This window comes from Cucumis sativus, chromosome 4 (assembly GCF_000004075.3).
Source record: "Cucumis sativus cultivar 9930 chromosome 4, Cucumber_9930_V3, whole genome shotgun sequence".
NCBI lineage: Eukaryota > Viridiplantae > Streptophyta > Magnoliopsida > Cucurbitales > Cucurbitaceae > Cucumis > Cucumis sativus.
In genome coordinates this window covers 6,748,295-6,762,895 of record NC_026658.2, presented here as the reverse complement: position 1 = coordinate 6,762,895, position 14,601 = coordinate 6,748,295, and the positions used below count along the sequence as shown (strand labels likewise).

Genomic DNA, 14,601 nt, shown 5'->3' with positions numbered 1-14,601 from the left:
TATTATTTTATTCGTTGGCATGGGGTGAAATTGCCTCCGTGCCTATGCGCATAACCAAAGAGCCGGTGCCCGCCGTCAGCTTACTATCGTTTTCATCTACAAGCAACTGAACGGGGACGCCCCGCTTTGCAACATCTTCGTCATCACGCTCCCGATTTCGACCTCTGAAGAATAAGAAGAAGATTTTTTCGTTTTCATATGACGGAGGACAGTGGCGTTAGGGTTTCCTCCGAAGAACCCATTGCAGTTCCCTATATCGATTCCTCTTCTCAAACTAAGCAAAGGTATTTCTCATTTCTCCATTCCTATCGTACTTGATTTCCCTTCTTGTTCGTTTTATTTCCTTGGAGAAAATGAGCAAGATCTTGGTTGTATTGTTCTGAATGGTATCGTCATTTGTATTGCTCTGTTGTCATAAGATCTATCGTTGTACTCGTCTCTAAATTTGATTTGAGAGCTTCTGATGAAATTAATCTTAGTAGTAGATATGGGCGTTTAAAAAATAGGTTACTTCTAGTTCATCAATTATTGAATTCTAGAAATGGACAACTTCAAAAGTAGAGTATCAAGGAATAAACACAAGAGTTGATATTTTCATAATTATCGCTCTCTGTATTGTGTGAATGTGTGTGTGCGTGTGTTTTTCTTTTTCCAATTATTGTATATGTTAACATCCGCAGAAAGAAAAGAAAGTGGGATCAACCTGCGGAGTCCTTTCTTTCTACTGCTACTGCAGTTCCAGGGGTTCTTCCATCATACAACCAGACGCTACTTGGCGGAGTTGCTGTCACCACTGTGGCAGCACTGGCGCAAGTTTCTCCCATCAACTGTGCAACCTCAACCCAGGTGATTTAATATGTTGTTATAGTGATATACGACCTTATCTATAAAAAAATTTTAGGGGATCTTTGGGGCGTTGAGTTGAAGATATAGAATGTCTGGAGTTTATATGGTTATGGAGTCCATATGTTTGTGGGGTTCATATGTCTGTGGTTGGAGGTGCAAAGATGTTGTGTCTGCGTTCATATGTCTGTGTTTGGGGGTGCAAAGTTGAATTCCTATGTCAGGGGTATTTGTTGCTGTTTTTCTAACTCTAAAATAATGTGTTTCTAAATTTCTACCTATGATTTATTTTAATACAATATGGATTGGTTTTTTTTAGGAAACATATATTATTTGTAATCTTGAAATATGATCTAATGTTATACATTGAGCAAAAAAAACCTAATGATTAGTAGGCGCATCCAAACAACTCAATTAGGTTGACACCCTTTTAGCGCCCTCATCATATCCAAAATAAATGATACAAGCATGACTAAAAGGGCCAAACAAATAGTTTTTTACAGCATTAGATATTAATACTTGGAAAACAAAGAGACAAACCTTGATAAAACAGAAAACTATCTAATCTGTTAAGGGTCTATCAAAAAGCAAGCAAGACGATCTATCAATACCGATTCATAATCAAGCTTAAGAGATAATAGTGCTTCAATTTAGGTCGAACTCTGAAATGCTGTAGCTGTCAAAGTCTTTACAGAGAACCCCTGGTGTTTAATTTTGGAGGAAAAAAACCCTTCTCCATCGAAGAATAAAAAAAATTTGAGATGAAGTTTGTGAGGGTATTGAAAAAAACCTTTCTCCATCAAAGCAAAAATAAAAAAGTGATAACCAAGAAGAGTTATGATATCGGGCTACTGTGCAGATGTCATGTATCAAGGCTATCTCAGCGGGCCAAATGCTGAGTTGGGTATAACCCAACTCATCCCATCTCATCTCAATGGGCCAAACAGCTCCATAGTGATATATAATACAGCCATAGGTCATTTCAGATACTTTGTATCTTCGTACAAAGGTTTTTAACCTTTCATGCAGCTTCAGGATTTACATAAATCCTACATATAATTTCTGCATCTATCAGTTCTGCTCTATTGCTCCTTGTAATCCAAAGACACCAAAGGAGGGAATTTGATGCAGTCCTTCGTAGCATGCTTGGTCGTGTGTGTGTTTTCGTGCATATGTCACACAAAGAGATGCAGTGTTTAATTATTAATAAGTAATAATATTTAATTAATTTATTATAACAATTCATACATGTTATTGGTACCCCTGTTTTTTGTTTGAAATTTGAATTTATATCAGTTTCATTGTTGTTGGTGTTCTGTATTGGCCTATGTTAATTACTACCAAGGGTCGCTGACTGAAAGCAATTTGATGTTACTATATTATTTTCATTGTGGTTACATAGATGTGTGACCCCCTTAAGAAACTTTTCTTTGGATAACCAGCGTAATTTCAATGTCATTTGCATGCACCTCTTTTTTCTTCCTATAACTATAAGGTGTTTGATATTTGCATGTCTTTCTTTAGTCAAAGATTCAAGATGAGTTAATAGCAAGGGAAATATCAATAAATGACGCGGAGCCTTCTGTTCGGTACAAGCTCACGAAGCGTCAGACACAGGAGGAGGTGAGTGATCTTTAGGGTACGCCTGGTCTGAGTGTTTGATAAGTTTTTGTTTCATATGAATTGTTTCCTTCAACTAACCCAGTCTTTCTTGTTCTTCATTTATTTTTAATTTTTTGATTTTTTTGTAAAATTGTTTTCCCTACTATGTCACTTTCTATGCAGATTCAAAGACACACTGGTGCCGTGGTGATAACTAGGTCTGAAAGTAATTAAAGTCAATTATGGTGGATTTTTTTTTTTTTAATGATGTACTCTTTTGAAGTAAACTTTGATAACACTTGCAGGGGCAAGTATCATCCTCCAAACACGCCCTCAGATGGTAACAAGCCACTTTATCTTCACATCTCTGCAGGAGCCCATGTAAGTAGGATTCACTGATTCACTGGCATGCATCATGAAATGAACTATTTCTACTAGCTCCTATCATGACTCTTGTTAAGAAACCATGACAAGTAGTATAAGGTATTCCCATTTTCCCCTTTAGAGCCCCATGTCTGGTGTGTAAGAGCTTGGAGAAGCTGCTCGTGAGGGACTAATGTGCCCAGGAAGGCAAAAGACCTCACCACTGGGAGAACATTGGTAAACCCATTTACCTAGGAGGGTTGAAATTACAGAACTTAAAGGGCTTGTAATAGGGAGTTATTGGCAAAGTGGTTTTGGCATTTCCCCCTTGTGTCTTTTTTCATATGGATTTGGATTGTCCTGAGCAAGTATGATACCGATTCTTTTGATTGGATTTTGAGTGGGGTTAGATACAATGACAAATCAGTGTGAAAAAATTTCTACTGAGCTTCCATTTTCTTGATTGGATTTTATGTGTGGTTGGTGTTGGGCATGGTACTTATTTCTGGAGGATAGATCATAGATGTTTAGGGGATCATCCCTTGCGTTGTAGATTTTCTAACTTTTATTATTTTTCCACTATGAAAAATTGTTTTGTTGCTGATGTTCTAAAGAATTTGGGGAGCTCAGCCTCTTTTTTGTTTGTTTTTTCTTGACCTTTGTTAGAAAAGGAAATGGCGGAGGTTATGGCCATCGTTTCTTCATTGGGTGAACTTAAGTTTAGACAGGGTTTTTTCCTTTGCGAGGCAACACTTCCTATTGTACTCTTAGGCTGAACTCCACTTGTTTTTTTTCTTCATGATACCTGCCTTCTACAGTTGTCCTTGAGATACCAGCAACCATTATGTAAACTGAAATATCCTCCAAATATCTTGAGAAGTGGTCTCTTTAACAAAGAAGATGACCGTACACATTCATAATCTGAATATCAATATCATTTTCAAAGGGTACCGATAAAGGGAAATAGCCTAGACAACATTGCAGACAGAAGCCAAACTCCCATTCTACACAGCAAGAATGCATTGCAGGCCTAAAAAGAGTCTTTATCCAACAAATACCATCTTCGAGCAAAACCTCTCCTTTTTCCTTCTAGAAAGAAGGGCGAGTCCTCTTTCGACTCTCCTTTCAGCGTCAGTAGCGAGGATTTGGAGCTTATTGATGAGTCATCCGAGCTTGAGAGGCAGAGACTTCTTGAGCCTTTAGAAACAGGCCTCAATGCTCTATTCCAATATGGGGAAGATCCAAAATTTTAAAATCTGCCTTCTGCTATTGTTCTTTTCCTCAGTCTTGCAAAATTCCAACATGGGGATCGTGAATCAATTCAGATGGTTCTCTGTTATTTTAGTGTTGTTCTTCCATTCTTTTGTGCTCTGATATTGTATTTTCTTTAGATTTGCACAGCTTTACCATCTTTTCTATTCTTGGAGACCTGGTAACTTTTCCCTGTACAGTTTTTTCTTTAAATACAATAAACATAAACGTTAACTCTGCAGCTGAAAGATATGGCTGAAAGGATTTTAGCTGTTGATCGAGCTGCTGCCATGGTTGAAGAAATGCTTAGACAGGGTCAGAATTTGGCGACATTGTCCTTTAGTCCTTTAAACAATGAATTCAAGGTATAATTACAATTACTGTACTGCCATGTTCTATTTGCAACAACCAGTGGAGGTTTAGTGCTGATTATTCATTTCGTAATTAATCAGGTTAATCAGCCATTAAGCATGAGTGTGTTCTTGGGCTTTGACACAGATCCATCTATGAACATTGCTGCTCGAATACGGGGACCAAATGTAAGTTTTCTTTTGGGTCCTCCATGCTATTTATTGTAGAACTCAAGGACACAGTCTTACAGCCTATATGGCAGATCAAGATGCTATTTCATATAAATCTTGAACTTGAAATTAAGGGAAAAAGATTATAATTACTATAGGTATTTAAATTTAATTTACATAAAAAAGTGCATTAAAGACAATCAAATCCATAAAAACTATCAAATGGTGGAGGAAGTATCCCTGAAAATTTGTCCATTTCTCTCACACCGAAGAGTTCAGATTGACATTCTGTTAAAAGCAAGCCATAGAAGCTTCTGGGGACCATGAAACTGATGACCCACAAAGCTGGAGGCTAGGAGATCATTAATGTTGTAAGACATAACCAAACGTCAGCCAAAAACCTTCAACATAAAGTTAAGATAGCATTAATCGAAGGAGTAAAAAGTAATTTAATGACCCAGTAGCATTAGAAGAATGAATAACACACTATGAAGGAGAGAAAAAAGTGTCATTCAATTCTTCCAAACGAGTGTAAAGATTATTTTTAGTTAAACCTTTTGAGTGTATCAAGTCCCCCATCAAAGAACTCATGGTGAAAATTTGGAAGGATCAAAGAGGCCAAAACCAAGAGGCATTCATATTCCTCAAGATATAAAAGGTTGGATAGGTTACTCCGTTCCATAATTTCAATCTCATTGAGTTTCGTTCCTCTATAGGCCCAAATGCCATGCTACCTCAAAAAGGAAGAATTTCAACCTTTAGCCAAAATTATGCCAAACCACGTTGTTGTGACCATTTCCAATCCTACTTGGTATTCGATTTCCAATTAGAGCAATAATGTTGCTAAGAAATGCCCAAGAAGATTTTGACATCTCCTCAAAATGGCAGTGGGCATAAGCTCACAATACCCCTAAAATAAATTAAATAATACTTAAGCAGTTAAGCCACAATCAGTTGGTGCCAAAGAGCATTTTTCTCATGTAGAAAACACCAAAGCCATTTAGCTATGAGAAGCCTCATTTATATGCCTAGATTACTGATTCCAAGACCTCCCAAATGTTAAGGAAGCTCTATTGAACTATACTGGTTTCAAAAATCGGATCCTTTTGCTTCATAACTAAGAACATACAGTCAGTACAACATTCTCTTATGCTTTCCCCCTTTCTCTATTGTTCTTTATTTAATTGATGAAATAACTGCTTATTATGTTCGTAACTGTATGACTTCAGTTCTTACTGGGAATACCATGTAGAATTAGTACAATATATGTGTGTGTGTGTGCTTGCATGCATGCATGCATGTATGGACAATATGTACAATATGGTAGGAACATTTGGTATAGTTCTCATTATAATTTATAAACTTGTGGAATCTATAGATTCTTGACAGGGCTAAAAAGTATGAACACAGACACGATGCAAACATCATGTCATATCATTGATGTTAAAATTTAAATGCTTATGCTTTTGTTGTCGTCGTTATGTCCAATTTTAAAGCAAATTTAAATGTGGTTCTCTTCTACCCAAAAAAGCTTAATGTCCCACCTGAAGCACAAATCTTGATTAGAAAAAGGTTTTAAATCAAACGTTACTCTCTCCTCGCACACCATTTTATGGGTTTTATCTAGTTCGAAAGCAATTGTAGCATTACAGCTTTATTATTTGCACAATGTAATCATATATTATAGCCATTTGCAATGTCACTCGTCATTCTGAGTCATGCATGATCTCTTTTTGGCTAATTGTTCTTTTGAAGTTTATACTTTTGTTTCACATATTCAAGGTGAGAGATGCTAATGTTTTAAGCTTTCCATCTCCAAACATCTGGGGGAGATTGTTTTTTGTTTTTGGTGGTTTGTTTTTCTGTACAGGACCAGTATATAAATCACATAATGGCTGAAACTGGAGTAACTGTCTCTCTTCGAGGACTTGGTGCGGGGAATACTGAAGGTGCATGTGAAGGTATTTTTTTACTATAAAAGACTCTTACCACATTATAATTGACAAGAGAGGATGTGCAGTGCTATTTTATCATCCACTTGGAATTAGAACAATATCTCCCATTTTTGCAGAACAACGATTGCATTTATTCTTGACAAGCAACAATTCCAAAAATCTTGAAGATGCCAAAAAATTGGCTGAAGACCTGATGGATACAATCAGTAAAGAGTTTGGCGTTTCAAGGTAATTGGACTGTGTGTTTTATTCTTTGTTTTCTACTGGAAAGTTCATTGGATTCTGATCTATGCATAAGCATTTAAAGAGAGAGGCATATTAACCCTTTTTGAAAATTTGAAAAAAGTCAAAGTTCAGGGGCATGTGACTTTACTATTTCCTACTTTTATGACCTCATAAGGCAGAAATTGCAGCTTATTTCTATCAATGAAGTGATTTGTGTCAACAGTCTGTAGCTTTCCTGTTCAACATAATTTTTATTATTTATTTGCTATTTTAGTTGGGATTATTTGTTAATGTTACTTTTGTTGTTAGAATTGCCCTACCTTTATTTATTTAATTTTTAATAAGAAATCAGGGACTTCTGTTATTGAAAGAAAAGATGCATAACGGGACAACAAGAAACCAATCCAAAGGCAAGTGCATCGTAATTAGTTCCTTCAATTGGTGTGAATGAAATAGGTGTTATAATTTATCCTAAAAAGGGTGTTATAATTACAAGAATTTTTTAGAGGAGCACCAAGTAGAAGTTTACCTTGATCCATGATAAGTGCTAAGATCTTTAACCATCATGAGTTGCCTGTGAGTTGTTGGCCTGATGGTCAACGAGGGATACTGATGTAATAAAGGACCTAGAGGAAATGGGTTCAATAGGATTTAATGTTCTGTGAGGTTTGGTCCTTAGTGAGGTTTTATGTGTCGTTTTTGGCTTTGGTATCAAAGCTTTTTTGTGATTGTTCATTAGGTAACAGTAACATTTTACTTAATTGGAATCTCTTTCCTTAGAAAGGGTGTTATTGTGGGGCTTGTTTTTTTGTATGCCCTTGTACAATTTCATTTTTTTTTCTCAATGAAAGTTGTTAATTCTATAAAAAGAAGTATCCTAAGATTTGGTAGGTTGTCCTGTGAGTTCAGTTGGATTGCGCACTAGTGACCTAGAATTCTCATGGACATAAAATATGTGTTGGAGTATTTTTACTCCGTTGTGTTGATTTTATACCTCACCTTTCAGAGATCAGGTTAAGCATTTCAGCCTTTTTGTGTACTATATCATTTCTTATGGACAGTGAAATCATTTAATTTGTTGTTGCTTGAGCTGTCATTGTATATTTGTGTTAACTATTAAGGTATAACTTTCGCCGATGTTTCCAACTGTTTTAGGGTTTCATCATGTAAGGTTTATAGTGCTGTTCCACCTCCACAGCAGGTTTATGGAGCTGTTCCACCTCCCCCACAGGTCTATGGAGCCGTTCCACCTCCACTTCAGGTGTATGGAGCTGTTCCACCTCTGCCAAAAGTTTATAGTGCTGTTCCACCTCAACTACTTTGTTCAACACCACAGTTCGCAAGAGTTGAGAGCTTGGGAAACGAGCCAACTACAAGTTCAGCTTCAAGTTTGATCTCGTCAGCTTCTCCTACCATAGTCTCACCAGTTTCTTCAGTTATACCAGGAGTTGCTCCTGTCATCTCTCAAGGTTCAATATTACAATCTGGACTGCCTCAGTCTCAATCAACCGCCATTAGTTATATCAAGCCACTTATATCTGGCGGGACAAACTATAATGGATATAGTGGAATATATCCTCAAGCAACACCTTTGCAGCAAGTTGCCCTTGCCCTTAAACAAGTATCTTCAACTACCACACCTGTAGCTGTCCCAAACAGGCCAGCACTGAGCGTGTCAAATATGAATGTTAACTCTGATGCAGAGAAAGAAAAACGCCCTAATCAGAGACGTAAATTTCAAGAGCTACCAATTTGTGTGCAGGGTTCCTCGATAAGCAATCAGGTATTTACTCACTCTTGTTTGAGCGTTTACCACTTTATTTGTTTTGTATTTTGAGCCATTCTAAAGGGATCATTGAGGAAGAACAAGCTTTTCAAGTGTGAAGGTTGTGACTTGTTTAATGCCAATCCTTGCATAAATATATCAGAATTACAGCCAACTGGATAATAACGTGGACATGTGCTTGAATAAGTGTCTGAGATGAAGAATTCATTTTGAAAGTTCTTTTGCAGGGTTTTGTGTGAATTGCGTCAATTTAAAGTGATAGGGTTTCTGCCTTGCCTCGTGATAGAACTCATTCTATTAATTGCTAATAATAAGAGTGATACAAACAAAGGGAGTATTTGAGAGCTCTTGTTTCTCCCGTGAATATATTACCCAACCAAGCCAAAAGGTCTGTCCCATAATCATATTAACCGAACAGGCCAAGAAATGCCTCACTGTTTCTCTCTAAGCCTATTTGCCCTTCCTCTCCTATTACCCAAGCTTATATAGCATGCATGGGGCCTTCTTGGTCAAATGGCTGTGGCATTTTTTTGGGAGACTGGCATTTTATGCCACAAGGTTGTTGTGAGTTTGTGTATGCATGGTATGGTCTCCATCCTTATCGCTGGTCCTCTGGTTGGGGTCCAAAAGTAGATTTAGAATCCTACGGAAATCGATTGCTGAGAGGTTTCCACTTTTCTGCTGGTTCATTTAGGTTAGTTGTACGTGGGTGATGGGTATTTTTGGAAGGATGGTGGAAGGGAGATAGACTCCTCTTCCTCTACAGTTTGTTCCCTCTCATCTCCATGAGGTGTCATTCTGTGGTCTCTGTTTTGCCTTCTACCAACAATTTTTTGTCTCTTTCTTTTGCGTTTCATTGTCCTTTGTCTAGTGATTTCAGACCCATAAGCCGTACCTCCTTGTATAAAATTATTTCCAAGGTACTTGCAACAAAACTTAAAAAAGTTCTTCCTACAATAATTAATGATTCTCAAATGGCCTTTGTGGTGGGAAGGAAAATTCTTGATGCTATTCTGATTGCTTCTGAGGCTATTGACGAATGGTCTTTAAAAGGTAGAAAAGGCGTTCTTTTGAAGCTTGATCTGGACAAAGCGTGTGATAAGGTGGATTGGGCTTTTCTTGATATGGCTATGAAACTCAAAAACTTTGGTAAGAGATGGAGGAGATGGATCTGGGGCTGTTTGTCGACGACTAATTTTTCCATCATTGTCAATGGTAGGCCTAGAGGAAAGATTCTTGCTAAAAGGGGCATTCGTCAGGGTGATCCTCTTGCCCCTTTTCTTTTTACTTTTTATGATCGTGGGAGATACTCTAAGTTGCCTTATTCACTACTGTAATGAGAAAAGGAGTTTAAAAGGCTTTCATTTTGAGAACTTGTCAGATGATTTAACCCACCTTCAGTATGCAGTCACACTCTTCTTTTTTCTTCTTAGGAGGATGGAAATTTGGAGACGTGGTGGAAGGTGATCGATATCTTTCTTTTGGAAGTTGGTTTATCCCTTAATAGATCCAAAACGTCCCTGATCGGTATTAACCTTAACAGTGGTGACTTGGCTCCTTATACTAACTCTATGTGGTGCTCGGTTGGTAGTCTTCCCTTTAATTACTTGGGCTTTTCTATTGGAGGGAGTCGTAACAGAAAAGAGATGTGGAACACCCTTGAAGAGCAATTCAGATATATAATCGACCGGTTGAGGAACGTGTCCCTCTCCAAAGGAGGTAGGTTAACTCTTGTGCAATCAGTTCTCAATAGCCTTCCTTGTTATTTGTTCTCCTTTGCCCAAGCTCCGACGGGTGTTATCAATAGATTGGAAAAGATGATTAGGAATTTTGTTTGGATAGGAGGGTCTACTAATTTGGTTGCCCACCTCGTCAAATGGGATTGTACGTCCCGCTCGATCTGTTATGGTGGTCTTGAGATTGACTCGTTTAGGCAAAAGAACACTGCTCTTCTCACTGAATGGTTTTGGAGGTTTAGCAAGGAAGAAGCCTCCTTATGGAGGCGCTTAATTGTGGCCATTTACGGCTTAGAGGAGAATGGGTGGTCTACTAAACCGAACAGGGGAAAATCTTATAGATATGGGCTGGTATTTTGAAGCACAAGGAGACCTTTAAATTCTCAGCTTTTGTGCTGGGAAGAGGAACCAAAATCAGATTTTGGAAGGACAATTGGTGTGGCGTGGAGCCACTTGCAGAAAAATTTCCTAACTTGTTCTCCTTGTCATTGAATATGGATGCTTATGTGGCTGCATGTTGGTGTATTGTTACTCATTCGTGGAGCTTGGGCCTTAGAAGAAATATGTTCGATAATGAGCTTGTCAACGTGGCCTCAATTTTAGAAAATTTTCATTCTAGGGCTCCCTCGGATGGTGATGATAGTCTTAAATGGATGCCTAACGTTAGTGGCAGCTTTACTATGAAGTCTACTTTTCTCAACTGAACCAAGAGATCCCCCTCCATTGTTGTTCATTCGATTCGTCACATTTGGAAGACTAAAATTCCGAAAAAGGTAAAAAATTTCTTATGGTCGCTTGCTTATAGAAGCCTTAACATTCACGAGAAGCTACAAAAAAAAACTTCAGTACACTATGCTTAGCCCCTCGATGTGTTGCGGGGAAACTTTGGACCACTTATTTTTGCACTGTCTCTTTACTAGGAAAGCTTGGAACACTTTGTTTAGAATTTTTTGATTTGGAGCTTTGTCTTCCTAGTAAGGTTGATAGCTGGTTGATTGAAGGGCTCAACATTAGAGGTTTTAGCCCAAAAGGAAACATCTTATGGAGATGTGCTACTCGGTCCCTTTTGTGGTGCATTTGGAAAGAAAGGAATAGTAGAGTTTTTGAAGATAGCCATAATTCTTTTGATTCTTTTTGGACTGTGTTGCAACACAACTTTTTGGTGGAGTACGAATTACACCAAACAGTTCTGTAATTATAACCTTTCAATGATATTTAACAATTGGAAGGCCATCATTTTTCAGTTTCTTCGGGGGAGGACTCTCTTGTCCCTTGTTCTTAGGTTGATCTATTTTGTTATATGAATACACATGTTTCCTATAAAAAAAAAGATATTGTACATCTGGAAAGTCTTGAATAGATATGGTCTTTCTTATTCTGAATTTTAGCTATAGCTCGTAGTCTATAGTTGCATATTTAATGACGTCAGTCTTTCTTTGTCATATCTGCACCTCCTCAATTGTAATATTACGTCACTGCCTTTGTTCAGAATGACCTATTTACAATATGCAGCTTGTCTTTGGCTAACCTTAGTGCTTAATGTTACAGGTATTATCTCTGACTTTTGAAGCTTTACAGGCTGAAGTTCATGGACCACATTGTTGGAACATTGGTTTGTTTTGTATCTCAGGAACTGATGACTGTTAATGCCCTCAAATATCTAACGAGGAATGAAATTTGTGTCAACTATGTTGTTTCTCTCCACTCTGTTGTTTCCAGTGATATTTTGTCTTCTTTGTCTCTCTACTTCGTTTCTATGCAGTGATATTGTCTTCTTTGTTTCTCTCCACTTTGTTTCCCTCCACTTTGTTTCCATGCAGTGATATTTTGTCTTCTAGTAATCTCCTTAAGGTCTTTTGTAGCTATACCATTCTTGGTGTCCTGCTCTCGTGATGTAGAAATTTCCATTTCTCGTGTTTTGATTTCTGTCAACAGTGCCATTTTTCCAACGATTTAAATCGCACTTTAGTTTAATGACGTTTTGACATATCCACCACATTTTAGTTCAATGACCATTTTTCAAATCGCCATTTTTTGCATGATTTGATCGGTAATTTACAAGTCAAATAGCTTTATAGATGCTCATTGCTCCGGTAGGCTTTTTGCAGTGTCTGATTTGGAATTGGTTCAATTATGTTGTATGTTCCCCTTCTAATTCCACTTACAGGATTCAGAACTTTCGAACAACCCCTCAAACAAACCCACTGTGAAAAGTGTATCAAATATGCCAGCTCCTAGGAAGCTTGTTCAACGATCGTCCAATGGAATGGGACCACCTCAACCACGATCCATGCCACCTCCACCCACACCAAAAAAATCTACATCAGCAGTTAAGGTCATAGTGCAAGATAAGGAACTTTCGTTGGACACCATTAAACACGATGTTGTCTCAGGTGGGAATACTTGTCTATCTGTCTTCTACGTTGACATCTGTACCCAATCATGCTATAACAATATTATCTGCTCCTGTCATTTTATTTTATTTTCTTAAATTCTCTGCTCACTTCATTTTATTTTTTTTAATTCGTGTGAAAAAGATACCATTTAATTACTAACCTGCTTGCATTTTGGTTTCTACGTGTGATACTGTTTGATAATTGTATACAGATACATTAGTGAAGCTAATGGAATATGGAGAAGATGACGATTCAGAGGAAGGGGTTGAATCATTGAACAGCGATAACACTACTGGTGGCATAGCAAATCGAAAACCTTTCTGGGCCGTGTAGAAGTTAAAACGTATTTCATTAGTGAGAGAACATGTTCGTCATCTCCTATATACTAATTTTGGATGAAGACACGGTGATGCGTTCCAACCTCTCATGGAACATGGTTAGGCAGCGGGTTTATGGGGATTTTAGATAAATTGTTGATGAGGGTTTTAGATATTGTTAGAGAATGTTGTAAATTAGTAGTTTTGTAGTTGCGTACTAAGATATTACATTGTAAGCTTACAACATTAGTTGAGCAAGTATAAATCTGTTGGAAGCTTGACTGCTATATTTTCAAGATGAATGCATTTAACAAAACGAAGAAGCAAAACAGTGCTAAATAAAAGGTTTCTGCTTTTCTTCACTGCATAATAAACATTGTCTTGAACTAGTCGTTGCTTTAGCTTGGATGAATGCAGTGATTTAAATTGAAGAGGATGTGAAGTAGGAAGTCACCAGATCCTTCTTCTCTGTCCTTTTTTTTCTTTTTAAAATTATCATTTTTATATTTCTTTCTCCTGATAATGATAATAATAATAAAAAAAAAGTAGAAATAGGGAAATCTTATATGATAACGATAAACTTGATATTCGTAATGCTTAAATTGTCATTACAAAGTGTAACATTTCAACGGTTGAGACCACAAAGTGTAATGCTTCAACGGTTGAGACGTTGGTGGTCCACCAACGCCTCAGCCTCAACGAATAAAAGCTTTAATAAAAATAGAATTTCACTATTTAATTTCTCACTATGCCATGTGTATGTGGAGATGATATGAATCTACATTTGTCAATCTCCTCAACTTCTCCAAAACATGGGTACTCCTTGAGGTCAAAATTGGCAACATAAGGTATAAGGTGAAGCTTTCACTTTGCATTCCTAGCAACGTGGGAATCTCAATTTGGAACAAAATATTAATATGATTTTTTCAAAACAAAATTTTCATAAAAAAATCCCCCACCTGATTTTTTTTATTAATATAGTTCATTACTTGAAAATTTTAAACATCGAGCATGTCAATCTATATAATGTTATGCTTAAACAAATGCATGTGACGACTTGAACCTTTACATAGTGAAAGAGATTTAGAATATACTAGAGCAACTCTTGATTTTGAACTCCATCTCTAATAACCTTTAACTTAGAGCATTATTCGAGTGCAGTTCGAAAACCTGTGGTTTAAAGCTTAGCACGTAAATTTCAATTTAGTGGACGCTCTAGAAAATTTGCCTAAAATTTTATAAGAAGCGACCCTCACTTCCACATCTAGAAAGCTGAGTCTATCAAGAGTACTACTGTAGCTAAGTACTCCACTTGACATCAAGTATAAATCTTATTAATAACAAAGTTCAATCGTTTCATTCGCTTCAAGCTATCATGCTAATATCAATGAAGTCTTCTAATTTGTAAGGCCTAGATCCGAAAAAGGGAGACCTGTTGAACAAGAGAGGCACCGAGGAGTGGGATGATCTTTCTAAAATGAAAAGTCGATCATCAATAGTCTTCTAACTTACTCTCTTCTTTTAGCACCATGCTAAATGCCTAACTTTTGGCGCCTTATGTATGCTTTCTTCTTGCCAGCTGTTCTCATCGCGTTGCTTACCTCCA

General features: G+C 37.3%; 1 protein-coding gene across 2 annotated transcripts; it reads left to right on the top strand.

The window, feature by feature from the left end:
- Positions 1-13,362, top strand: LOC101217808 (protein RIK). 2 transcript variants are annotated; one of them, XM_011655065.2, is made up of 12 exons: positions 6-284; positions 681-846; positions 2,368-2,466; positions 2,629-2,663; positions 2,751-2,826; positions 4,302-4,424; positions 4,512-4,598; positions 6,451-6,541; positions 6,652-6,763; positions 7,916-8,543; positions 12,450-12,675; positions 12,890-13,362. In XM_011655065.2, exons 1-12 carry the CDS (start codon positions 199-201, stop codon positions 13,009-13,011), a joined length of 1,851 nt encoding a protein of 616 aa, XP_011653367.1. In that variant the 5' UTR covers positions 6-198; the 3' UTR covers positions 13,012-13,362. The 2 variants fall into 2 exon arrangements, with proteins under 2 accessions (XP_011653369.1, XP_011653367.1); XM_011655067.2 differs by lacking the exons at positions 12,450-12,675; positions 12,890-13,362 and adding an exon at positions 11,831-12,147 and having other exon boundaries at positions 1-284.
- Positions 13,363-14,601: the final 1,239 nt, after the last annotated feature.

Bases quoted from the DNA above. Each gene is read 5' to 3' on its own strand.
- LOC101217808 (XM_011655065.2), top strand. From the start codon at position 199: ATGACGGAGGACAGTGGCGTTAGGGTTTCCTCCGAAGAACCCATTGCA. The intron at 2,467-2,628 runs GTGAGTGATCTT...CTTTCTATGCAG, and splicing joins AGCGTCAGACACAGGAGGAG to ATTCAAAGACACACTGGTGC. The intron at 4,599-6,450 runs GTAAGTTTTCTT...TTTTCTGTACAG, and splicing joins CTCGAATACGGGGACCAAAT to GACCAGTATATAAATCACAT.